The sequence below is a fragment of the Choloepus didactylus genome, chromosome 1 (genome assembly GCF_015220235.1).
Source record: "Choloepus didactylus isolate mChoDid1 chromosome 1, mChoDid1.pri, whole genome shotgun sequence".
Lineage (NCBI taxonomy): Eukaryota > Metazoa > Chordata > Mammalia > Pilosa > Megalonychidae > Choloepus > Choloepus didactylus.
Genome location: NC_051307.1, coordinates 8,263,328 through 8,287,163, shown reverse-complemented (window position 1 = coordinate 8,287,163; position 23,836 = coordinate 8,263,328). Strand labels below are relative to the sequence as shown.

General features: G+C 38.1%; 1 protein-coding gene across 3 annotated transcripts in view; it reads right to left on the bottom strand.

Annotated features, from left to right (window-relative positions):
- Positions 1-23,836, bottom strand: part of LOC119530640 (bromodomain and WD repeat-containing protein 1-like) — a 146,824-nt gene that overhangs the window by 103,428 nt on the left and 19,560 nt on the right. For all 3 annotated transcript variants that reach the window (XM_037831537.1, XM_037831534.1, XM_037831540.1), the window contains exons 6-11: positions 22,654-22,804; positions 22,302-22,436; positions 19,666-19,794; positions 19,257-19,482; positions 8,704-8,889; positions 313-496 (exon numbers count right to left, since the gene is read on the bottom strand). In XM_037831537.1, the coding sequence (XP_037687465.1) occupies positions 313-496; positions 8,704-8,889; positions 19,257-19,482; positions 19,666-19,794; positions 22,302-22,436; positions 22,654-22,804 (1,011 nt within the window). The remainder of the gene's footprint in view (positions 1-312; positions 497-8,703; positions 8,890-19,256; positions 19,483-19,665; positions 19,795-22,301; positions 22,437-22,653; positions 22,805-23,836) is intronic.

Genomic DNA, 23,836 nt, shown 5'->3' with positions numbered 1-23,836 from the left:
TCCTTATCTTTTAGAAATACAAACTGAAACATTTATGTAAAAAATATTATGTCTAGGATTTCTTTCAAAATAATACTGAAAGGAGGAAAGTGGTTGGTGGTATGGAGAAAACATGACTGTCTATGAAAACACCAGAGTAGAAAGTAAAAAAAGAATGTGGACATTTTTCTACCAAAATTAAAACAGATTCCCACCCATTAGTAAAATATAAATGACTATTTTCAACTACTAATGGAATAAAGGATGTGTATATAACCATACAAATATAGTGTTGTAGAGAGACGCAATATAAATAGATATCCTAAAACAAACCTAAATATGCCTAGTGGTACCTCTGGTACAACCACCCTTCGTTTCCAAGCTTGCAGGTCGCGTTCTGTAGCAATCTGACTACGTGGAGCATTTTGATGCATCTGACGAACACCTTCAACTTGTCCACTACGACGCAAACCAATATTTGGCGGGGACTGGATGTCTAAGCTTAATCGTCTAAAACCTAGGAAAAAATGACCAAGAAATGATCCAAAACAAATTTCAAACTACTATTCAGCATGTATCAAGCATACACATTCCTCCTCCTAAGATACGTACCAAAAATAAAATAAGGATCTATGAAATACTTTGGAAAAAAATCTTAATGTGACTGAGATCAATGAGGCAAAATACAGAACACTGAACATCATTACTGTAACTATTAACCTCCATTTCCATTTTTACTGGACTTTCTGAAATTTTTAAATGTACAGGCATTTCTATTACAATTCTCTATATGCATTCCTATAAACCTCACCTCTTTCCAAATTGTACACTAAAAATACATCTTATGGAAAAATCATTATTGAGGAAAGCTCAAAATCAAGATAGCTTTACAACTAGAGCTCTAACAAAATTGATACCATAAGAGATGATAATCCGAGACAGTCTGCTGCCAAAGTGAATATTAAAAATGCACAAAAATGAAATACTGTGTGGAAATGATAGCATTATATTATACTTGCAACCTTCTACAGGATTAACTTTTTAAAAATAAAAATTGGAAAAATTAGGTGTTATGCTAAATATTTAAGAGAAAAATGCCTTAATTCCTCATATAAGATTCTCTATATTGCTAGACCACTGACAACGTAACTACCAAAATTTTAAAAATTCATCTATGAAGCATTTAGTTTTAAAGGTCCAAGTTCAGCCAGCCCGCAGGAAAGCAACCAATGAGCAAAATAAAAGAAACTCAATTCTACAAGTGAAACAAGATTTTCATAACCATTTTATAACAAGAAACACTTCTGCATAACATCCCATCTAGTTTAGATAAAAGTATCCCTGAAAACATGAAAATCTATTATTGTGGCCAACAATATGACCTTGTTCTAGTTTGCTAATGCTGCCGGAATGCAAAACACCAGAGATGCACTGGCATTTATAAAACGGGGTTTATTTGGTTACACAGTTGCAGTCTTGAGGCCATAAAGTTTCCAAGGTAACACATCAGCAATCAGGTACCTTCACTGGAGGATGGGCAATGGTGTCCGGAAAACCTCTGTTAGCTGGGAAGGCATGTGGCTGGCATCTGCTCCAAAGTTCTGGTTTCAAAATGGCTTTCTCCCAGGACATTCCTCTCTAGGCTGCAGTTCCTCAAAAATGTCACTCTTAGTTGCACTTGGGGTATTTGTCCTCTCTCAGCTTCTCCAGAGCAAAAGTCTGCTTTCAACAGCTGTCTTCAAACTGTCTCTCATCTGCAGCTCCTGTGCTTTCTTCAGTGTCCCCCTTGGCTGTAGCTCCTCTTCAAAATGTCACTCACAGCTGCACTGAGTTCCCCCTGTCCGTCAGCTCATTTATATGGCTCCAGTGACTCAACTTAGACCCACCCCGAATGAGCAGAGCAACACCTCCATGGAAATTATCCAATCACAGCCATCACCCACAGCTGGGTGGGGCGCATCTCCAAAGAAACACTCAAAGAATTACAATCTAATCAACACTGATAAAGTCTGGACACACAAGATTACGTCAAAGATAACGGCGTTTGGGGGACACAATATATTCAAACTGGCACATTCCACCCCCTGGACCCCAAAATGACATTACCTTTCCATATACAAAATACATTCATCGCACAACAATATCACAGAAACGTAAATCTTTTCAGTAACAATAGTTAAGTACAAAATTCCATCAAAATCAATTATAGGTGTGGTCGGTCCTAAGGCATAATATCCTTTAGCTGTGGATTTGTGAACTTAGAACAAGTTATGTGCTTCCAATATACAAAGGAGGGACATTCATAGGATAAACATTCCCACTACCATAAGAAGAAACTGAAAGGAAAACAGGGTTAACAGGACCAAAACAGTTCCTAAAACCCACAGGGCAAACTCCATTAGATTTCAAAGTCTGGGAGTCATTAACAGAACGACGTTGCATCCTTGGGGCTTGAGAGAGCAGGTGTCTCTCAAGATGGAAGGAAGAACTTGAAAGCGACAACCTGGAATACTTGGCTGAGGAGATCTCCAGACTACGTGTGGAGGATGTACCCTGGCTTCTCTTTGCAGCTTACAGTAAAATGTGAGCAGAGAGATAAACTTAGAACTGAACTCTTGGGTTCAAAGAAACCAGAAGCTGATGGTTTGGAAAATTACGGGCTTCCAGGGGGTGGAATCCCAAAAGCTACAGCCCTTCCTAAGGGCCTTTTCAGCAGCCGTTTCCTCACCAAATGCTGGGGTGAGTACTCCAACACATCCACACATTGGGGAGACCACCTTCTCGGCCCCACCCTCCTCAAATATCGGGGCAGCACTCGGATTCCCTTCCATCTCCGGGGCACACGTTCAACACCTTCAGAACAGTGGGGTGGCAGCCAGGCTCTCCCCAATTCCAAGGGAATGTGCTCCACCCTCTTTGAGGCTTGGGGTGTGTCCTAGTTTGCTAATGCTGGAGAATGCAAAACACCAGAGATGGATTGGCTTTTATAAAACGGGGGTTTATTTCACTACACAGTTACAGTCTTAAGGCCACAAAGCGTCCAAGGTAACACCTCAGCAATCGGGTACCTTCACCGGAGGATGGCCAATGACGTCCAGAAAACCTCTGCTAGCTAGGAAGGCAGCTGGCATCTGCTCCAAAGCTCCGGCCTCAAAACGGCTTTCTCCCAGGATGTGCCTTTCTAGCAAGCTTGCTGCTCTTCAAAACATCACTCCCAGCTGCACTCTCTTTTCTCTCTTTGAGTCAGCTCATTTATATAGCTCCACCAATCAAGGCCCACCCCAAATGGGTGGGGCCACACCTCCATGGGAACATCTCATCAAAATTATCTCCCACAGCTGGGTGGGGCACACTCCAAGCAAATCTAACCAGCACCAAAACTTCTGCCCCACACAAGACTACAAAGATAATGGCATTTGGGGGACACAATACACTCAAACCGGCACATTCCACCCTCTGGAACCCAAAATGGCATTATCTTTCCAAATACAAAATACATTCATTCCACAATACCACAAAAACTTAAATCATTTCAGTAACAAAAGTTAAGCACAAAATCTCATCAAAATCAATTCAGGCATGGTCAGTCCTAAGGCATAATTCCCCTCTAGCTGTGTATTTGTGAACTTAGAACAAGTTATATGCTTCCAATATACAAAGGAGAGACATTCATAGGATAAACATTTCCATTGCCATAAGGAGAAACAGTAAGGAAAACAGGGTTAACAGGAGCAAAACAGTTCTTAAAACCCGCAGGACAAACTCCATTAGATTTCAAAGTCCAAGAGTCATTTACAGAACAATGTTGCATCCTTGGGGCTTGAGAGAGCGGGAGCCTAACCCTTCCCAAGGGCCTTTTCGGCAGCCCGTTCCTCTCCAAATGCTTGGGTGAGTGCTCCAACATATCCACACATTGGGGAGACCACCTTCTCGGCTCCACCCTCCTCAAACCTCGGGGCAGCTCCCGGATTCCCTTCCATCTCCGGGGCACACACTCAACCCCTTCAGAACAGTGTGATGGCAGCCAGGCTCTCCCCAGTTCCCTGGGAATGTGCTCCACCCTCTTTGGGACCTCGGGTGGCAAAACTCTTCCAGAGCATCGAGGTGGAATGCCCACCCTCGACCTCTGGGGCAAACTCACCCTTTCCATGCATGTGGGCTGCTCCGCTCTCCCAGCCCGAGACCTCCTGACTCCAGACCTCACCCTCCATGGCTCTGTCTTTGAAGAGATTTTTCCTTTAATTTTTTCCTTGTCTGTCTCCTCCAATCCAGACTGGCAATGGCTCTGTCTATAAAGATCTCGCAAAAATTCTGTTGGCTTTGCATGAAGCATGCGGGGTCAAAGCCATCAGACAATAGGACTTTCCACAAATCCTTTCTGCTTAATTCCTTATCCAGTCTTGGCTTGTCCTCAGGTTGGGCTGTAGCTTCTGGGATTCTACCCACTGGAAGCCCGTAATTTTCCAAGCCATCAACTTCTGGTTTCTTTGAACCCAAGAGTTCAGTTCTAAGTTTATCTCTCTCTGCTCGCATTTTACTATAAGCTGCAAGGAGAAGCCAGGATACGTCCTCCACACATAGTCTGGAGATCTCCTCAGCTAAGTATTCCAAATTGTTGCTTCCAGATTCTTCCTTCCATCTGACACCAGGACTCAATTTTGCCAAATTCTCTGCCACTTTAAAACAAGGATCGCCTTTCTTCCAGTTTACAACACATTCATCATTTCTGTTCAAGTCCTCATCAGAAGTATCTTTAGAGTACATTTTTCCACAAACAGTCTCTTTAAAGCAGTTTTGGCCTTTTCTATCAAGCTCCTTACAATTCTTCCAGAGTCTTCCCCTTATCCATTTGAAAAGCCGTTCCAACATGTTTGGTATTTGCAAACACAGCAGCAAAAGCACCCCACTTCTCTGGTACCAAAATCTGTCCTAGTTTGCTAATGCTGCAGAATGCAAAACACCAGAGATGGATAGGCTTTTATAAAACGGGGGTTTATTTCACTACACAGTTACAGTCTTAAGGCCACAAAGCGTCCAAGGTAACACCTCAGCAATCGGGTACCTTCACCAGAGGATGGCCAATGGCGTCCGGAAAACCTCTTCTAGCTAGGAAGGCAGCTGGCATCTGCTCCAAAGCTCCGGCCACAAAACGGCTTTCTCCCAGGATGTGCCTTTCTAGCAAGCTTGCTGCTCTTCAAAACATCACTCCCAGCTGCACTCTCTTTTCTCTCTTTGAGTCAGCTCATTTATATAGCTCCACCAATCAAGGCCCACCCCAAATGGGTGGGGCCACACCTCCATGGGAACATCTCATCAAAATTATCTCCCACAGCTGGGTGGGGCACACTCCAAGCAAATCTAACCAGCACCAAAACTTCTGCCCCACACAAGACTACAAAGATAATGGCATTTGGGGGACACAATACACTCAAACCGGCACAGGGTGGCAGAACATTTCCTGAGCATCGAGGCAGAAGGCCCACCCTCAACCTCCAGGACAAACTCACCCTTTCCATGCGTGTGGGCCACTCCACTCTCCCAGCCTGAGACCTCTTGACTCCAGACCTCAACCTCCATGGTTCTGTCTTCAAAGAAATTTTTCCTTCAATTTGTTCCTTGTCTGTCTCCTCCAGTCCAGACCGGCAAAGGCTCTGTCTATAAAGATCTCGCAAAAATTCTGTTGGCTTCGTATGAAGCACACAGGGGTCAAAGATATCAGACAACAGGGCTTCCCACAAATCGTTTCTGCTCAACTCCTTTTTCAATCTTGGCTTGTACTGAGGTGGCTGGGTTCTATGTCTGGTTACATCCTCATGCTGGGCTGTAGCTTTTGGGATTCCACCCCCTGGAAGCCCGTAATTTTCCAAACCATCAGCTTCTGGTTTCTTTGAACCCAAGAGTTCAGTTCTAAGTTTCTATCTCTCTGCTCGCATTTTACTATAAGCTGCAAAGAGAAGCCAGGGTATATCCTCCACACATAGTCTGGAGATCTCCTCAGCTAAGTATTCCAGGTTGTGGCTTTCAAATTCTTCCTTCCATCTGACACCAGGATTCAATTTTGCCAAATTCTCTGCCACTTTAAAACAAGGATCACCTTTTTTCCAGTTCACAACAACACATTCATCATTTCTGTTCAAGGCCTCGTCAGAAGTATCTTTAGAGTCCATATTTCCACAAACAGTCTCTTCAAAGCAGTTTAGGCCTTTTCTATCAAGCTCCTCACAATTCTTCCAGAATCTTCCCTTTATCCATTTAAAAAGCAGTTCCAACATGTTTGGTATTGGCAAACTCAGCAGCACCAGCACCCCATTTCTCTGGTACCAAAATCTGTTCTAGTCTGCTAATGCTGCCAGAATGCAAAACATCAGAGATGCACTGGCGTTTATAAAACGGGGTTTATTTGGTTACACAGTCACAGTCTTAAGGCCATAAAGTTTCCAAGGTAACACATCAGCAATCAGGTACCTTCACAGGAGGATGGGCAATGGTGTCCGGAAAACCTCTGTTAGCTGGGAAGGCATGTGGCTGGCGTCTGCTCCAAAGTTCTGGTTTCAAAATGGCTTTCTCCCAGGACATTCCTCTCTAGGCTGCAGTTCCTCAAAAATGTCACTCTTAGTTGCACTTGGGGTATCTGGCCTCTCTCAGCTTCTCCGGAGCAAAAGTCTGCTTTCAACAGCTGTCTTCAAACTGTCTCTCATCTGCAGCTCCTAAGCTTTTTTCAAAGTGTCCCTCTTGGCTGTAGCTCCTCTTCAAAATGTCACTCACAGCTGCACTGAGTTCCCCCTGTCCATCAGCTCATTTATATGGCTCCAGTGACTCAACTTACACCCACCCCGAATGGGCAGAGCAACACCTTCATGGAAATTATCCAATCACAGCCATCACCCACAGCTGGGTGGGGCGCATCTCCAAAGAAACACTCAAAGAATTACAATCTAATCAACACTGATAAAGTCTGCCCACACAAGACTACATCAAAGATGTTGGCGTTTGGGAGACACAATATATTCAAACTGGCACAGACCTGAAAACCTTCTTTCAAAGACAACCAGAAATGCTATATAAAATGTAACAAACATCCTTTTAAATGAATCAGGGAATTTGCAAATCACCTTAGGCTAGAAACAAAGAGCAGACTGAATGAAAGGTTATGAGTGAGTCATTCAAGAGCTTGAGTTTTAATACCCACATGGAGAAGAGAGATAAAGCCTTGGGCCTGTATCAGGCAGAGTTGGAAATAAAGAGTGCTCTCCCCCCACCCCCTCCCAAACACACACACACACAGAAGTTTGCAGTGCTATAAATTCTAATCCATACACATCACAAGATGACCAGTCTAACTGTAGATAAGGGGGGTGGGGGTAGGAGGAATACCCTTCCCTGGGAATTCATAAACATAAGCCAACACCTTATCTGGGTTAGGGAATTCAAATTTATACTACCCATTGTGGTTCACAAACTACAAAGGTGGTAAGTTATTAAACAAGAATTGGTCCCAGCAGGAACTGCATATCACGATGCCACTTTCCACCAAGATTACCCCTGTATACAGCAACAACCTGTCTTTGTGGCAGCCTGATTTCATACCATTTTGTTCTTTTCAGTAAAGGCAGATATATTGTTTCATGAACTTTTTATATAAATAAATTCAAAGACTAATCAAAATATTTTACTTAAAAAAAAAAAAGATAACCCTGGGTACCTTACAGAATTATTTATGAAGCCATTCCAGAAAGATAATCCCTCAACTTTGGCTACATATCATTCTCACTAATTTCCTCCTAAAGATGAGCTCACAGTACAAAATAATATACAATGATATGCAACAATGTAACCAACAATATAGGATTAGGTTCCCCAGAGAACTTCAAATAATGAAAAATGAGATAAACAATGTAAAAATAAATAAAAAGAAAAAATGAAACAAACATGGCCCAAAAAACAAAGATATTCAGCCTCATTAGTGATAAAAAAAATTTCAAATCAAGATTGTATTATCATTTGACTTCCATCAGAATGGCAAAAATCAAGAAATCTAACCCCGAATATTGAAAAAGTGAATCAACAGCATTTCTTTATTTATTACTGGTAAAAGTTTAAATTGTATAGCTGCTGTGAAGAACAGTTTGTTACCTTATGAAGTTGCAAGCTCACATACATATACCCAGCAATTCCACACTACAATTTATATTCAGGAGGAATTTCTTCAAATGTATACCTTAAGGTGCATACAAGACTATTAACAGCATTTCTGTTCACAATTGGCAGCACCTCAAACTACCCAAATGCCCACTGAAAACGAATAAATAAAATTACATATGTTCATACAATGATAATGAATACATTAAGAAAACTGGTGCTGTACCCAAAATGTTTTTTAAAAATTATAAATGGCTAAAAAGCAAGGAAAACTTGGAACGGCAGTTTCATTTGAAAAGCAGTTATTCACTCCCATTTGTTTAATCAAAATTTTGTAAATATTCTAATTTTAGTGCAAAAACTGATCAGTAGCCTTTCATGGTAACTGAAAATCAAATGGCCATTTGTTAGTACACCAACTTTTCACCTAATACACCTACCTCCAGACTATTACTTAAGTTGTAAAATAAGATATTGCTTACTTTAAAGTTGCTTATGCTTGCATATACTTGACCAGTGACTTCATTTACTCTTCAATTTTAATTTGGTCATATTAAAGCAAAATATTATTCATATATTTATTACCTCTTTGAGGTGTTTCTTCCCCATTTGGAAATCCACTTGAAACAGTATCCTGATCTGCTCCCATTCTCTGATCTTGCTGCTGTTGCAACTGTCTTATCATTCCATCAAGAATACTGGACTCTGGGCTTCGTTCACCATTATCATTGGTGTGTAGGCTTATAATTTGTTCAATTACTTCTCCATCACCTACAAATCCAATGAATAACATATGAACAGAAAAAAAACAAAAAAAAAACTTTGAGTAGAGTACATTTATATTTAAAATTACATTAGCAATTGTCAGAATTCCTATTTTCAAAAAATAATCAATTCAAAAAGGAATCCTACACATTTGTAACTAAGAAAGTCAGAGAAAAGATTCCAAGCAAGCAAAACCCTTCCTTTAGAGTACTACGCATTATAAAAATCTCCTCCTTTATAGCATCTGAAATTCTTAGAAGGTAATACATGGAAATACATTCCTGTGTAAGCTTTATTGAGCTGTTTCACTCTTATGCCACTTATTTATACAAGATATATTTCACTAAAACCTTATTTTCCAGAGTCTCTGACTAGGACAGAGTTACAAAGTATCATTTTTGAAGTAGAGTAAAACAGTGACATTTAATTTCTTCTCTATTATCTTAAAAAAAGGAAAAAAAGGAAATAAAATTTTCTAGCCCTCCTCCTGCATCAAGAGTCCTGGGAGAACATGTGAACTGACCGAAGCAGTTACATATGCCTTTTCCCCACTGAGCCAAAGTAACTGTCTCATAGATACACTTTTAAAAAGCTCAGCCAGTAACCTTCTTATTCAAAGCACAGAATCATTATAAAAAGAGTGTATTTGCTTCTTTATTATTTAAATAATTCACTTCAGACATATTTAATAGGTTCAGGGTTAGTGTTCACGGATAAGAAGACATGGATGGCTGTGGTGCCTGGAAACATATCTAAATATTAATATTTTCACATAAATAATTTCTTCTAAATCCTTCCCCCATTAAGATGGATCTTCTCAGAGGATAAACCCAATATATCTAGCATAGACCAATCCCCAGCCTTTCTCCCATGCACCTATACACAGAACATAAAAAGAAGGAAATCAGTGGCATTTCAAAAGGAAAGCAAAGATATGCTATGCTGCCACAGTAACAGACGCAGAAACACCAAAAAGTCTCAAGTACTACTTTCAGGGAAAAAAAATACTTCTATCTCACTACTTAAGGTAGATTACCTTTATAGCTCACACTGATTTTACTATGGAAAACAAAGAACTTGTAAGAGCTAAATGTCTTAGATTAACCTTCTCTCAGAATCATTACAGAACATTACTGATGACACAAAAAAATGAGCTGAGAAAACAAGAAGTGGCCACTTAATCTTAAAAGAAAAAAAAAGTTTAAGTAGAACTGGTGTAACTTAAAATTCTTAATGTTGTAAGATCACAACATCTACCCATGAAGGCTTAAGTGCTACAAGAACTGCCCTTCCACTATAAACTACAACACTGGAAAAATATATATGAAACCTGGGCTTTTATACATTGGACAACAGGCAGCACAGAAATGTGATCCCTGAGAGAAGGGGAAAAAAATGGAGGCAAGCTCTCTGATTGCCCCAGATCACTGCCTAAAGGCAGTTTCCAGGCTGCAGTACAAGGAGAGGGCAGGGCACCCAAACAGCACCCAGAGGCCTCAATGAGTTGAGGAGACCAAGGTTGGTGTTCAGGGAGGGGAGGGCCTAAAATATGCAGGGCTCAATATCAGAGAGAGCACATACAGAAAAGGTACGAGAGATCTGCAGAGACGTCCAAATACTAAATATAATTAGTATTTAGTCAAATTAGCATTTGACTACATATTGGTATGCACATACATGGAGTAAAACTCCACTAAGCTGGGGGTAAACACCAGAAAGCAGGCCAAAAACTTCTAGATGTCACAGGGCTGGAAATAGTTCCAGTTCCCACCAACAAGAACTGAGACCTTGTAATACATAGCAGAATCATTTTATGCAAACTTCCAATTTTAACACACATACTATTAAAAAGATGTATACTCAAATACAAAGCAGTGAAGAATACGTCTGCTAGTACTTTGGTGCCATAACCTTAATTTGTGCTAAAGTGCCACAGTTTTAGCCACCACTGCTTCTGTACCATCTGTGCAAATGTCAACACTGTAAAAAAAAAAAAAAAAAAAAAAAATATATATATATATATATATATATATATATATATATATATATAGAGAGAGAGAGAGAGAGAGAGAGAGAGAGAGAAAGAGAGAGAGAGAGGGAGAAGGCAAGTAATATCTCAGTATTATTATGAAGATTTTGTGACCTCACAGACTCTCTGAGAGATGGTGGGTATAATCCTATCAGTGGTCTTGGTGCTATAAGAACCAATAAAATAAATAAATAAATAAAACAGTACTGCTAAGGTGACATTAGGAGAGATAATATGTAACACTTAAAAATTAATCAATTCCAAAGAAAGCTGGGAAAAAGGGGGGAAGGCACAAAGAACAAACAGGATAAAGAGAATATATCAAATGTAAATGGTCTACATTTAAATGGTACATATTCAAATTAAAAGATAAATTGTCAGACTAGATAATGCTGCTATAAGAAACCCACTTTAATAAAGACACAGACAGGTTACAAGTAAAGGATATATACCATGCCAACATCAATCAAAAAAGTTGGAGTGCTTATATTAACATGAAACAAATTAAGTCTTCCAAACAAAAAATATTACCAAGAATAAAGAGGTACATTTCATAATGATAAAAGGATTAAGTTGTCAAGAGGACAAACAATCCAAAACACATACACACCTAATAACAGAGCTTTGAAACAAATAAGTAAAAACTGATACAACTGAAAGAAGAAATAAGGCAAATCCACATCATGGTTGGAGATTTCAACCCTCCTTAGAATAGCTCTAAATTGGAAACAAACCAAACGTCCTTCAACTATTAGTGAACTGACAAATGGTGGTATACATATGGGAGCACTACCTATCATTAAACAGGAACAAACTACTGATCCATGCAATAGCATGGATGAACTTCAAAACCCTCATGCTCAAGTCAAAGAAGACAGACAAGAAAGACTACATATTAAACAATTAGTTTTATATGAAATTTCCTGAAAAGACACAATTAAAGTGACAGAAAATAGATCACTGGCGATAAGGGGCCAGGGAAAGGAAGAGGACTAGCCTCAAAGGGACCCAGGGAACTTTCTGGGGTGGTAAAATGTTGAATATCTTGATTTTGGTGGTGCTTATATGATTCTGTAATAACACTCATCAAAACTGATTTGAGTTCAAGGATGGATTGGGGTGGTGGGTGCACAGCTATATGATGGTACTATGAACAGTTGACTGTACACCATGGATGACTCTGTGGTGTGTGAATATATCTCAATAAAACTGAATTTAAAAAAAACTCATTTGAATGGTACACTAAAATTAGTGAATGTTGTATATAAACACTGCAGTAAAAAGCTAATAAAATAATGAAATGAAGATCCAAAACAATAAATGAGTTATGTCAAGCTTTAATTTTAAATATAACTGGTGATTTAGTTTCAGTAAATCAATCATCATCTAAACAAAATAGAAGCATTTTTTTCTTTGCGTAATACTATCTGTAGGGAAACTGCTCACTGATGTCTGCACTTGGCTAGGTCAGACAGAGTACAAGATGAGCCTAGAACATCTTGTGCCAGAACATAAGATAAGTGCTCAAAGAATAATGGGGAAGGAGATCTAAGATGGCAGCACAGAGAAAAGTGGAAGCATTAATAAACACTCAGGATCAACTAGTGAATAATCCTGAATAACTGCAAGGGGACAAACATGACCATCTACTCATTATACACCCACCCGAATTGGTAGGAATGCCCAAGATTACAGGATAAAATCTGTAAGTAAAAACTGCAAATCCAAGCTGGGAGTCCCCTCCCCCCATGGCTCAAGCCGCAAAGCCTCATGGAACTACAGAGCAGTGAGTAAATATAGCTCAGTTGAGATCCAACTGGGGTTTTAATTAACAAGCGTGGACTGCTCCATAGGAATCCCCAACAAACAGACAGGCTTTGGGTGAAGACTGACCTTGGAGAGCAGGAGGGTGGCTGTGGACTAGCCCTGAAGGGGGCTTTCTGTCCCTGTTTCAGCTCAGTGGAGAAAGCCTCAGCCATCTTCAGTTCCCAGCACTCTGACCCAGACAAAGGTGGAGATAGCACAGGCGGAAAGAGACCACTGAAATGTTAATGACCTCTCCCTAGGGGGCCTATCTTCCCTAAGAGGAAAGGGGTGAGGCCCAGCTCTACTACCTGCCTTCCATTCAGAACCAAACCCCAGAGCCTGGGAAAACAGCCAAGGGTCAAACCTCCTTATACCAGTCTGGAGTTTCAGGCTGACAGGTGCCACTTGCTGGACAGAAAACCACAGTGACCCAAGGCTTCAAAGTGTGTATCAATTTTCTAAGACACACTCTCAGGGAAACCGGATACTGAATATTTCTTCTTTCTGGGACCGGAGCTCGTTTTGGTCTGGGAAAACCTGATTGGGGTAACCAAGGAAACCATGACTAGACAACAGAAAACTATAACCTACACCAAGAAAAACGAAGTTATGGACCATTCAAATGAACAAACTTACACTTCAACTAAGATACAGGAATTTAAATCACTAATACTAAGTCAATTCAAAAAGTTTAGGGAAGATATGGCAAAAGAGATAAACCATATAATGAAAACACTGGGCGTATATAAGGAAGAAATTGAAAGCTCGAAAAACCAACTGGCAGAATATATAGAAATGAAAGGCACAACACGAGATGAAAGACACAATGGAAACATATTACAGCACATCTCAAGAGGCAGAAAAAATACTCAGGAACTGGAGAACAAGGCACCTGAAAGCCCACACACAAAAGAACACATAGAGAAAAGAATGGAAAAATATGAGTAACGTCTCCAGGAACTCAAGGACAAAATGAAAATCAGGAATGTACATGTCATTGGTGCCCAAGAAGGAGAAGAGAAGGGAAAAGGGGCAAAAGCAATAATACAGGAAATAATCAATGAAAATTTCCCACTTCTTATGGAAGACATAAAATTACAGATAAAAGAAGCACAGCGTACCCCAAACAGAATAGATCTGAGTAGGCCTATGCCAAGACACTTAATAATCAGATTATCAGACATCAAAGATAAAGAGAGAATCCTGAAAGCAGAAAGAGAAAAGCAATCCACCACAAACAAAGGAAGCTAGATAAGACTACGTGTGGATTTCTCAACAGAAACCATGAAGGCAAGAAGGAAGTAGGGTGATGTATTTAAGATACTAAAAGAGAAAAACCATCAACCAAGAATCCTATATCTGGCAAAACTGTCCTTTATAAATATGAAGGAGAGCTTAAAATATTCTCAGATGATGACACAGTTTGTGAACAAGATAACTGCTCTACAGGAAATACTGAAGGAAAAGACAGGAGTGAGAGGTTTGGAAAACAATTTGGGGAGATAGTAGCACAGCAATGTAAGTACACTGAACAAAGATGACTGTGAGTATGGTCAAAAGAGGAAGCGTGGGACCATGTGAGACACCAGAACAAAAGACAAATGATAAAGACTGGGACTCTGTCAGGGAAACCTAGGGTGCTCAACGATTGTAATAAAAGGTACAAATATGTATGTCAACATTACAAGGTGTTAAAAATAGGGTGGGACTGGGGGGAAAATATAATCAATGCAAACTAAAGACTATAATTAACGGAAACATTGTATTATGCTTCTTTAACATAAAAAAGGCAATATACTAAAGCTAACTGCATATGGCGGGGAGGAGCGGGGGGAATAGGGGAAGATATGGGACTCCTGGCACTGGTGATGTTGTCTGACTCTTTATTTTACTTTAGGTTAATGCTATCTTTCCTTTTGTTGCTTTCTAGCTCTCAAGCTTTTTGTTGTTGTTGTTTTTCTCTCTCTCTCTTCTTTTTCTTTTGTCTCTCTGCCTTCTCTGACTCTTCCTCCTTTGTGGAAGAAATGGAGGTGTCCTTATACAGATAGTGGCATGGTGCTGAAAACGTAAATACATGACTATACAAGGAACCAATGATTGCTTACTTAGAACAGAATGTGTAGTGTGTGAACAAAACCATCTTAAAAGAAAAGGGTTGATGAAGAAATCTTGAGTGAAATAAGACAGACACATAAAGGCAAACACTGCAGGGAATCACTGATATGAACTAATTATAATATGTAAACTCATAGACATGAAATGTAAGTTACCAGGATATAGAATGAGGCTAAAGAATGGGGAGTGGTTGCTTACTATGAGCAGAATGTTCAACAAGGGTGAACATTTGGAAATGTACAGGGGTGATGGTAGCACATTGTGAGAATAACTAACAGTGCTGAAAGGTGTGTGAAGGTGGTGGAAGGGTAAGCTCAGAGTCATGTAGGTCACCAGAAGGAAAGCTGGAGGTTAAAAGATGGGAATGTATAAAACAGTAAATCTTGTGGTGGACAATGTCCATGATTAACTACACAAATATTAGAAACCTCTCTCACAAACTTGAACAAATGTATGACACTGTAACTAGAAGTTAGAGAGGCATATAGGAAAAAAATATATACCTATTGCAAACTATATACAACAGTTAGTAGTATTTTAACATTCTTTCATCAACAATAATAAATGTACTATACCAAAACTATGAATCAATAAAGGAGGGGGGCGTGGCTAGGGGTATGGGAGGATCTGAGTTTTCTTTTTTTTCTTTATTTCTTTTCTGGAATAATGAAAATGTTCTAAAAATTGAAAAAAAAATTAATTGTTTTGATGGATTCACAGCTCTATGACGATACCATGGGCAATGAGTGTACACTTTGGATCTTTGGATAGTTGTATGGTATGTGAACAATCTAAATTATATATCTACATATATACAGATACAGATACAGATATAGATATATATATACATATATCACCAGGGGAGGAAAAAATGCATTATAAACAAAGCATTGAGACTCCCCTCCCTGACCACTCTTGATAACAAATCTCCTTACCCTTCTGTCACAAGACCCTGCTGAAACTGTTCTCACACCATCTTTGTCCTAACCCTTACAAACAACCCTACCCCACGGGCAACCCCTCCTTTTGTGGAGCACTAACTTTGATCTTTTGCAGCCTGCTGCTGCCATGGAACAAAAAAATGGAAACTCAAATCCTCCCATACCCCAACCCTCCCCCCCCATTACTGATTCATTTGTTCGACAAAATCCAACATCCCTTTTTGATAAAAATACTCCACAAGGTAGGAATTGAAGGAAACTTCCTCAATATGATAAAGAGCATATATGAAAAACCCACAGCCAGCATAGTACTCAATGGTGAGAGACTGAAAGCCTTCCCACTAAGATCAGGAACAAGACAAGGATGCCCACTGTCACCACCGGTATTCAACATTGTGCTGGAAGTGCTAGACAGGGCAGTCTGGCAAGATAAAGAAATAAAAGGCATCCAAACTGGAAAAGAAGTAAAACTGTCATTGCTTGCAAACGACATGATCTTATATCAGGAAAACCCTGAGAAAGCAACGATACAGCTACTAGAGTAATAAACAAATTAGCAAAGTTGCAGGATACAAGATTAATGCACATAAGTCACTAATGTTTCTATATGCTAGAAATGAACAAATTGAAGAGACACTCAAGAAAAAGATACCATTTTCAATAGCAACTAAAAAAATCAAGTACCTAGGAATAAGCTTAACCAAAAATGTAAAAGACCTATACAAAGAAAACTACATAACTCTATTAAAAGAAATACAAGGGGACCTTTAAAGATGGAAAAATGTTCCACGTTCATGGATAAGAAGGCTAAATGTCATTAAGATGTCAGTTCTATCCAAACTCATCTACAGATTCAATGCAATCTCAATCAAAATTCCAACAACCTACTTTGCAGACTTGGAAAAGCTAGTAATCAAATTTATTTGGAAAGAGAGGAAATCTCAAATTGCTAAAGACACTCTAAAAAAGAAAAAAGAAGTGGGAGGACTTACACTCCCTGACTTTGAAGCTTATTATAAAGCCACAGCATACTGGCACAAAGATAGACATATTGATCAATGGAATCGAATTGAAAATTCGGAGATAGACCCCCAGATCTACAGCCAACTGATTTTGGTAAGGCCCCCAAAGCCACTGAACTGCGATGTAACAGTCTTTTCAACAAATGGGGCTGAAAGAGTTGAATATCCATATCCAAAAGAATGAACGAGGACCCCTACCTCACACCCTACACAAAAATTAACTCAAAATGGATCAAAGTTCTCAATATAAAAGACAGTACCATAAAACTCCTAGAGGATAATGTAGGGAAACATCTTCAAGTCCTTGTATTAGGTGGCTATTCCTAGATTTTACACCCAAAGCACAAGCAACAAAAGAAAAAAATAGGTAAATGGGGACTCCTCAAGCTTAGAAGTTTCTGAACCTCAAAGGAATTTGTCAGAAAGGTAAAGACACAGCCAACTCAATGGGAAAAAATTTTTGGAAACCATCTATCTGACAAAAGACCTGATATCTTGCATATATAAAGAAATCCTACAACTCAATGACAATAGCACAGACAGCCCAATTATAAAATGGGCAAAAGATATGAAAAGACAGTTCTCTGAAGAGGAAATACAAATGGCCAAGAAACACATGAAAATGTTCAGCTTCACTAGCTATTAGAGAGATGCAAATTAAGACCACAGTGAGATACCATCTCACACCGATTAGAATGGCTGCCATTAAACAAACAGGAAACTACAAATGCTGGAGAGGATGTGGAGAAATTGGAACTCTTATTCATTTTTGGTGGGACTGTATAATAGTTCAGCCACTCTGGAAGTCAGTCTGGCACTTCCTTAGAAAACTAGATATAGAGTTACCCTTCTATCCAGTGATTGCACTTCTCGGTATATACCTGGAAGATCTGAAAGCAGTGACTCGAACAGATATCTGCATGCCAATGTTCATAACAGCATTATTCACAATTGCCAAGAGATGGAAACAACCCAAATGTCCTTCAACAGATGAGTGGATAAATAAAATGTGGTATATACACACGATGGAATACTATGCGTCTGTAAGAAGGAACGACGTCATGAAACATATGACAACACAGATGAACCTTGAAGACATAACACTGAGCGAAATAAGCCAGGCACAAAAAGAGAAATATTATATGCTACCACTAATGTGAACATTGAAAAATGTAAAACCAGTGGTTTATAATGTAGAATGTAGGGCAACTAGTGACAGAGAGCAATTAAGGAAGGGGGAATGATAATCCAATAAGAATAGATAAGCTATTGTGGGTAAATTTAACGTTCTAGGAATGCCCAGGACTGACTATGGTCTGCTAATTTCTGATGGGTATGGTAGGAACAAGTTCACAGAAATGCTGTTATACTAGGTTATTTTCTTGGGGTAGAGTAGGAACATGTTGGAAATAAAGTAGTTATCTTAGATTAGTTGTCTTTTTCTTACTTCCTTGTTATGGTCTGTTTGAAATGATTTTTTATTATATGTTTTTTAATTGTTTTTTTTTTTTGATATAGTTGATTCAAAAAAAAAAAGTTAATTGAAAAAAAAAAAAATGAAAAAAATATGCAGAGCCCGTTGAGGAGCTGGTGGAGATGCAGGGGTATTGGGCTTCCCCACCTCAATGGCTGCTGATGTGCTCACAGACATGGGACTGGTGGTTTGATGGGCTGAGCCCTCTACCACAGGTCTTGCCCTTGGGAAGACTGTTGCTGCAAAGGAGACGCTAGGCCTGCCTATAATTGTGCCTAAGAGCCTCCTCCCGAATGCCTTTGTTGCTCAGATGTGGCCCTCTCACTCTAGCTAAGCCAACTTAGCAAGTGAAATCACTGCCCTCCCCACCAACAACGTGGGATCTGACACCCAGGGGAGTGAATCTCCCTGGCAACCTGGAATATGACTCCCGGAAAGGAATCTAGACCTGGCATCGTGGGATGGAGAACATCTACTTGACCAAAAGGGGGAAGTGAAAGGAAATGAAATAAGCTTCACTGGCAGAGAGATTCCAAAAGGAGCCGAGAGGTCACTCTGGTGGGCACTCTTATGCACAATATAGATAACACTTTTTAGGTTCTAAAGAATTGGAATAGCTAGCAGTAAATACCTGAAACTATCAAACTACAACCCAGAATCCATGAATCTTGAAGACAGTTGTATAAAAATGTAGCTTACAAGGGGCGACAATGTGCGTGGGAAAGCCATATGGACCACACTCCCCTATGTCTAGTTTATGGATGGATGAGTAGAAAAATGGGGGAAGGAAAACAAAATAAAAGAACAAAACAAAAAAGGGAACCCAGTGTTCTTTTTTACTTTAATTGCTCTTAATTTTGGTGATGAATGCACAACTATATAATGGTACTGTAAACAACTGAACGTACACTTTATTTTGTATGACTGCATGGTATATGAATATACCTCAATAAAATGGATTTAAAAAAAAAAGACTTTGCACTTACTTGTTGCCACATAGCCTAGCTGTGGAACCAAATGTTCATCTGCAGAATTTTCTCGGCCTGGTACTAATCTCTGAAACTTAGTTGGATGAGGATTTCCATCTACATCTACCAAGAATGGTGGAGGCATAAGATGAGGAGCCTGCTGAGTTTGCTCATCTAAGACATAATTATTAGAATCTCTAATCAGTGGTCGATAATCAGTATGGAAGAACATCTGATCAGGAATCTAGAAAAGTAAAGTTTACAGATTGGCATTTCGAAGTTTACATATGTTAAAGAAAACAAACATTAAACAACTGTAACTAGAAAGAACAAGTAATTCAAATTAGTACATTAAACAAACTGCTTCTAAAATATCCTTCATAACGACTTAGTTTACGTGCTACAACTGTAAAGTACTGAAAATGACCTTTTCATATGATTTGCTGCATCCAAAACCAAATATCAGCAGGTGTCCATGAGAATCTGTACAGGCAAAATGCTGTCCATCTGGTGAAAACTTACAATCAAACACAGCTCCATGTCCTTGTCCTTCAATCTAGAAAACAAACCCCCCGCAAAAAAAAAATTATATCCAATTCTACGTGTTTTGCTATATGAACTTTTTTCATGCAAAATAATCCCATCTTAAAAAAAAATTTTAAAACAAATTTGCAATAAGGACATACATCAATTTGTATTTTCAGACAATAAAATTCATTTTAGATACCACTAGCCTAGAGAGATCTTGAAAGATCCTCTGAGCATTAGTTATGAAAATGTGATCTCAACAGAGGGTCATAAATGAATCAAAAAACTTTCTTTACTTCTTATAACTGAATAAGAAATTTCATAAATATTTGTTTTTATATATAACAAAAGGCTATTAACTAATAACCTACTAGACAAATGATTAAAGATAAACAAACGTTAGTTCATAAACTAAAATCAACACTTTTCTGGAGTTTTAGGACTCCGCTCCAAAATACTATTAAATGACGGACCATAACATAAAATATGGCAATGCTGCAAAGTTTCAAGGGTGCACATATAAATGCATGCAGCTACTGCAAATTTCAGGAAGGATGCTCTAAATGTATCATGAGTGTTGCCTTAAATAGATTACTTTTAAACTATTTTGTTACTGCTTTTTAACTGTAAATGTTATTAGTTTAGCATAGCCAATTTATTGTTAGTAAGTTGTTTGGTAAGCACTACAGTATAGAGGTGTGCATATTATTTGTCTTTCGGGCCTATAACTTTCCAGTAACTAAATTTTAAGACAAGCTTGTTCAGCATTAGAAAAATGGATCATCCAGCCACTAACTGCTAAAACACATTCACACACATCCCCAAATATCTGCTTGAACAGTGACACTTCACTACAGCTATACTGTGCATAAACGGATGCTGATTAAATCTTGAAAAAAAAAATGTTACTGGGATGTTTAGGGTACTGCTGAATAAGATAACAAGTTTCTAAATTTGTATTCTTTCTTATAAAAGGAAAAAGCAGCATACATATTTTTCTACAATTCACTGATAAAACATGGGAACACATGGTTTAAGACAGTCTTTGGCCCAAGGTCTAAGAGCCACTGAGGTAGAGGCAGCTACTATGATGCCTCCAATATTAATGGCTCTTTGAATTGGAACTCAATATAAACTATGAAAAGTAATTTCACAAAATCTATCAAATATACAGTGAAAGCCTTAATATTCAAACCCTTAAGTACAATAATTCTCTTGGAATTTATCCTAAGGAAATAATCGGGGGTCTACAAAATCAGCCACATATAAGGATATTTAAAGCGTTACTACGTGTACATTTTAAAAACCATTTAAATACTCAACAGAAAATAAACTGTATAAGTAACATTGTCCAGAGACAGGCTGACTTAACAGTGTTAAAATATATTTGTAAATTCATTAAAAACTATTTGAAAATACTTGAAAATGTTCTTGACATAAACTGAAAAAAATTACAAAACTACATGCAAGAACGCAAACTAATAAACATGAGGGAATGATGGCATTAGAAAATCATCAATGGATGCTAATATTTGTGAGTGAAACTATGAGGAGAAACCAGATTATTTAGTCTCACAATAGCTCCTGAAATTATTAGTTTAATAATTACAAAGAGGAAAATAATTACTTAATAGTGGAGAAATCTGGCAGATACTACCTTAACCAAATATTTAAAATTATCACCACCAATATTGAGAAAAAGAAAAATCAAGTGCCTCTTAATATAATGCACAGAGGAGACAATAGCATGTTGTCTTTCATCAAAAACTGAGGAACAGAAGCTAATCGTGATGGACATAATGTTACTGGCCTATATTCTGCAAAAAATGTAAAGGGAAAGAAAAGAGAAAGAAGGGCTAAAGGACTGTTCCAGATTAAAGAAAACGTGAGAGATCTAACTTCTTAAAGCAATGCATGATCCTGGATTGGATCCTGATCCAAGAGTGAAAATATGGGTATAAAGACAGTATTGGGACAATAGACAAAACTGGAATACAGATCTAGACTAGATGATACTATCATTGTAAACCTGCTGATTTTGATAATTACAGTGTATTTATGTAAAAGAAATTGAAAAAAAAATACACTATGATGCTTATATCAAAATAGATTTGTGTAAAAAGAAAGAAGGTTGGAAAAACCCACTAAGCCACAAGTGATTTTACTGAAGATTTATATTTTTATTTATCGAATATTTCAAATGTAAATAGTGAAAAAGTTGTTTTGTATAAGTAACACAATTTGCAAATTTAAACACACAGACAGGCACAAACACAGGCACACACAAAGCTCAAATAACACACACAAAGTTCTAACCAATTTTTCAAAATCTTTCCCTCATGTAAGCTACACACAGAATTTCATGAAGTATTTACTCATGTACATATGACTGTCGGGTATTTATCTGACTTTAGGTCTCCTAATTTCTAGAAACATGAACTGCCAAAACATGTAGAGACTCTGTTTCTGGCTAAATTTAATAATCCAAACACTGTGAACAAATGCAACCATGCATGAGTGTTCACCTTCTCTTACCATGTTAAAATAATGTTTCATCTTGGTGCCTTTTGTAACATCCCATATAAATATGCTGCCATCATGTCCTGCAGATAACATAATTCTGGAATCAAAGGGATGTGTCTCCAAAACAAATACTTCATCAGCATGTCCCTTTATGCAACAAAGTCATAGTTAAGGAGGGTTTACAAAAAAATACCCACACTGTCACAGTGCATTAGTTTATAAAAACGTATTAATGACAATAATTCATAATTAATATATAAATTTCCAATCTGATGATTTAACAACTTGTATTAATTTTATAGCTTCAAAAATAAGAGCATACTTCCAAATATCTGGTTTGTGATATTGTATAAAAACTACCTACCAGTAAGTCATGAAGCAGTTGTCCAGTATAAGAATTCCACACTTTGAGGACATGATCATTCACAGCTGTGACAACAATGCTATCATTCTGATTCCAAGCTATCATTGTTACTTTGGGTTTTATAAACCTTTCCTCTTCTGAAGATAAGTCCCTAATAAAATAAATAAATACACAATGTATAAATTCATTTGGATGGGTAGGCTATATAATGTATATAGATACAGAAACTAAAGAAATTCAGTTCAGGAGCAAATTTTATTTTGTGGTTCATCACATCAGAATCCAGGCAAAGGGCGTAATCTAGAAGCAGTTCAAAGACTGAACAAGGGCAGATTTTTGGACACTAATGTTGCTCGTAAAATCAAAGCTTTATCTCCCTTCCTCTTTTCTTTCATTTCTATCTTTTTACTCTGAATCCTATCTCTAACACTTACTTTCAACTGTTTGTCTCTCCAGAGAAGAAGAGCTGGAAAGAAATCTCAAAAGACAGAAAGAAGATAATTCACATCTTCATTATCCCCAAAATATAAAAAAGTGCCTGACACATAGACACTCAATTTGTTGAAATGCAGAAGACACTGTATTTATCTCTTTATACTTCCCTATAGACTATTTCTATGGGCCCCTTGGCAAGAAAGGTAATGGATAAACATGCCTGCAGTGTTTTACAGACTTTATGAAAGGGATGAAGTTTCTTTGTATATTAATTATAGTAGGAAGTAACAAACAGTGGGAAGCAGGGAAGATACCTAGTTGCTTCATTCTAAGAAATTATAAGCATCTAACACATTTTAATTAATAAAGAAAATTGCAAGAAAATGGAACAAGTATAATAATAACCACAATGGAACATGAAAAGAAAACAATTCTAAGTAGCTTAGTCTGGAGAGAAGAGTAACATAAATGGTGAAACAGAGTGAAGGGTAAGATTCCACTCTTCATTATAAAAATGCCTTCCCTATTAACTTTTCAGTTACTAACATACACATTATATTTCATCAACTTGATCTGTCAAGATTACACTAAAATAAACATATCTATCAATTCTTACATACAGAAGACCATGCTTCAAGATTTGAAAGAACTAACACTTTAACTGAGAGAATATTGCCACCATGAAGGGAAGGTACAGGAAAAAGTTTTCAGTCTTACTAAAAATTTTTAAAAAGGTTTTTACATTGAT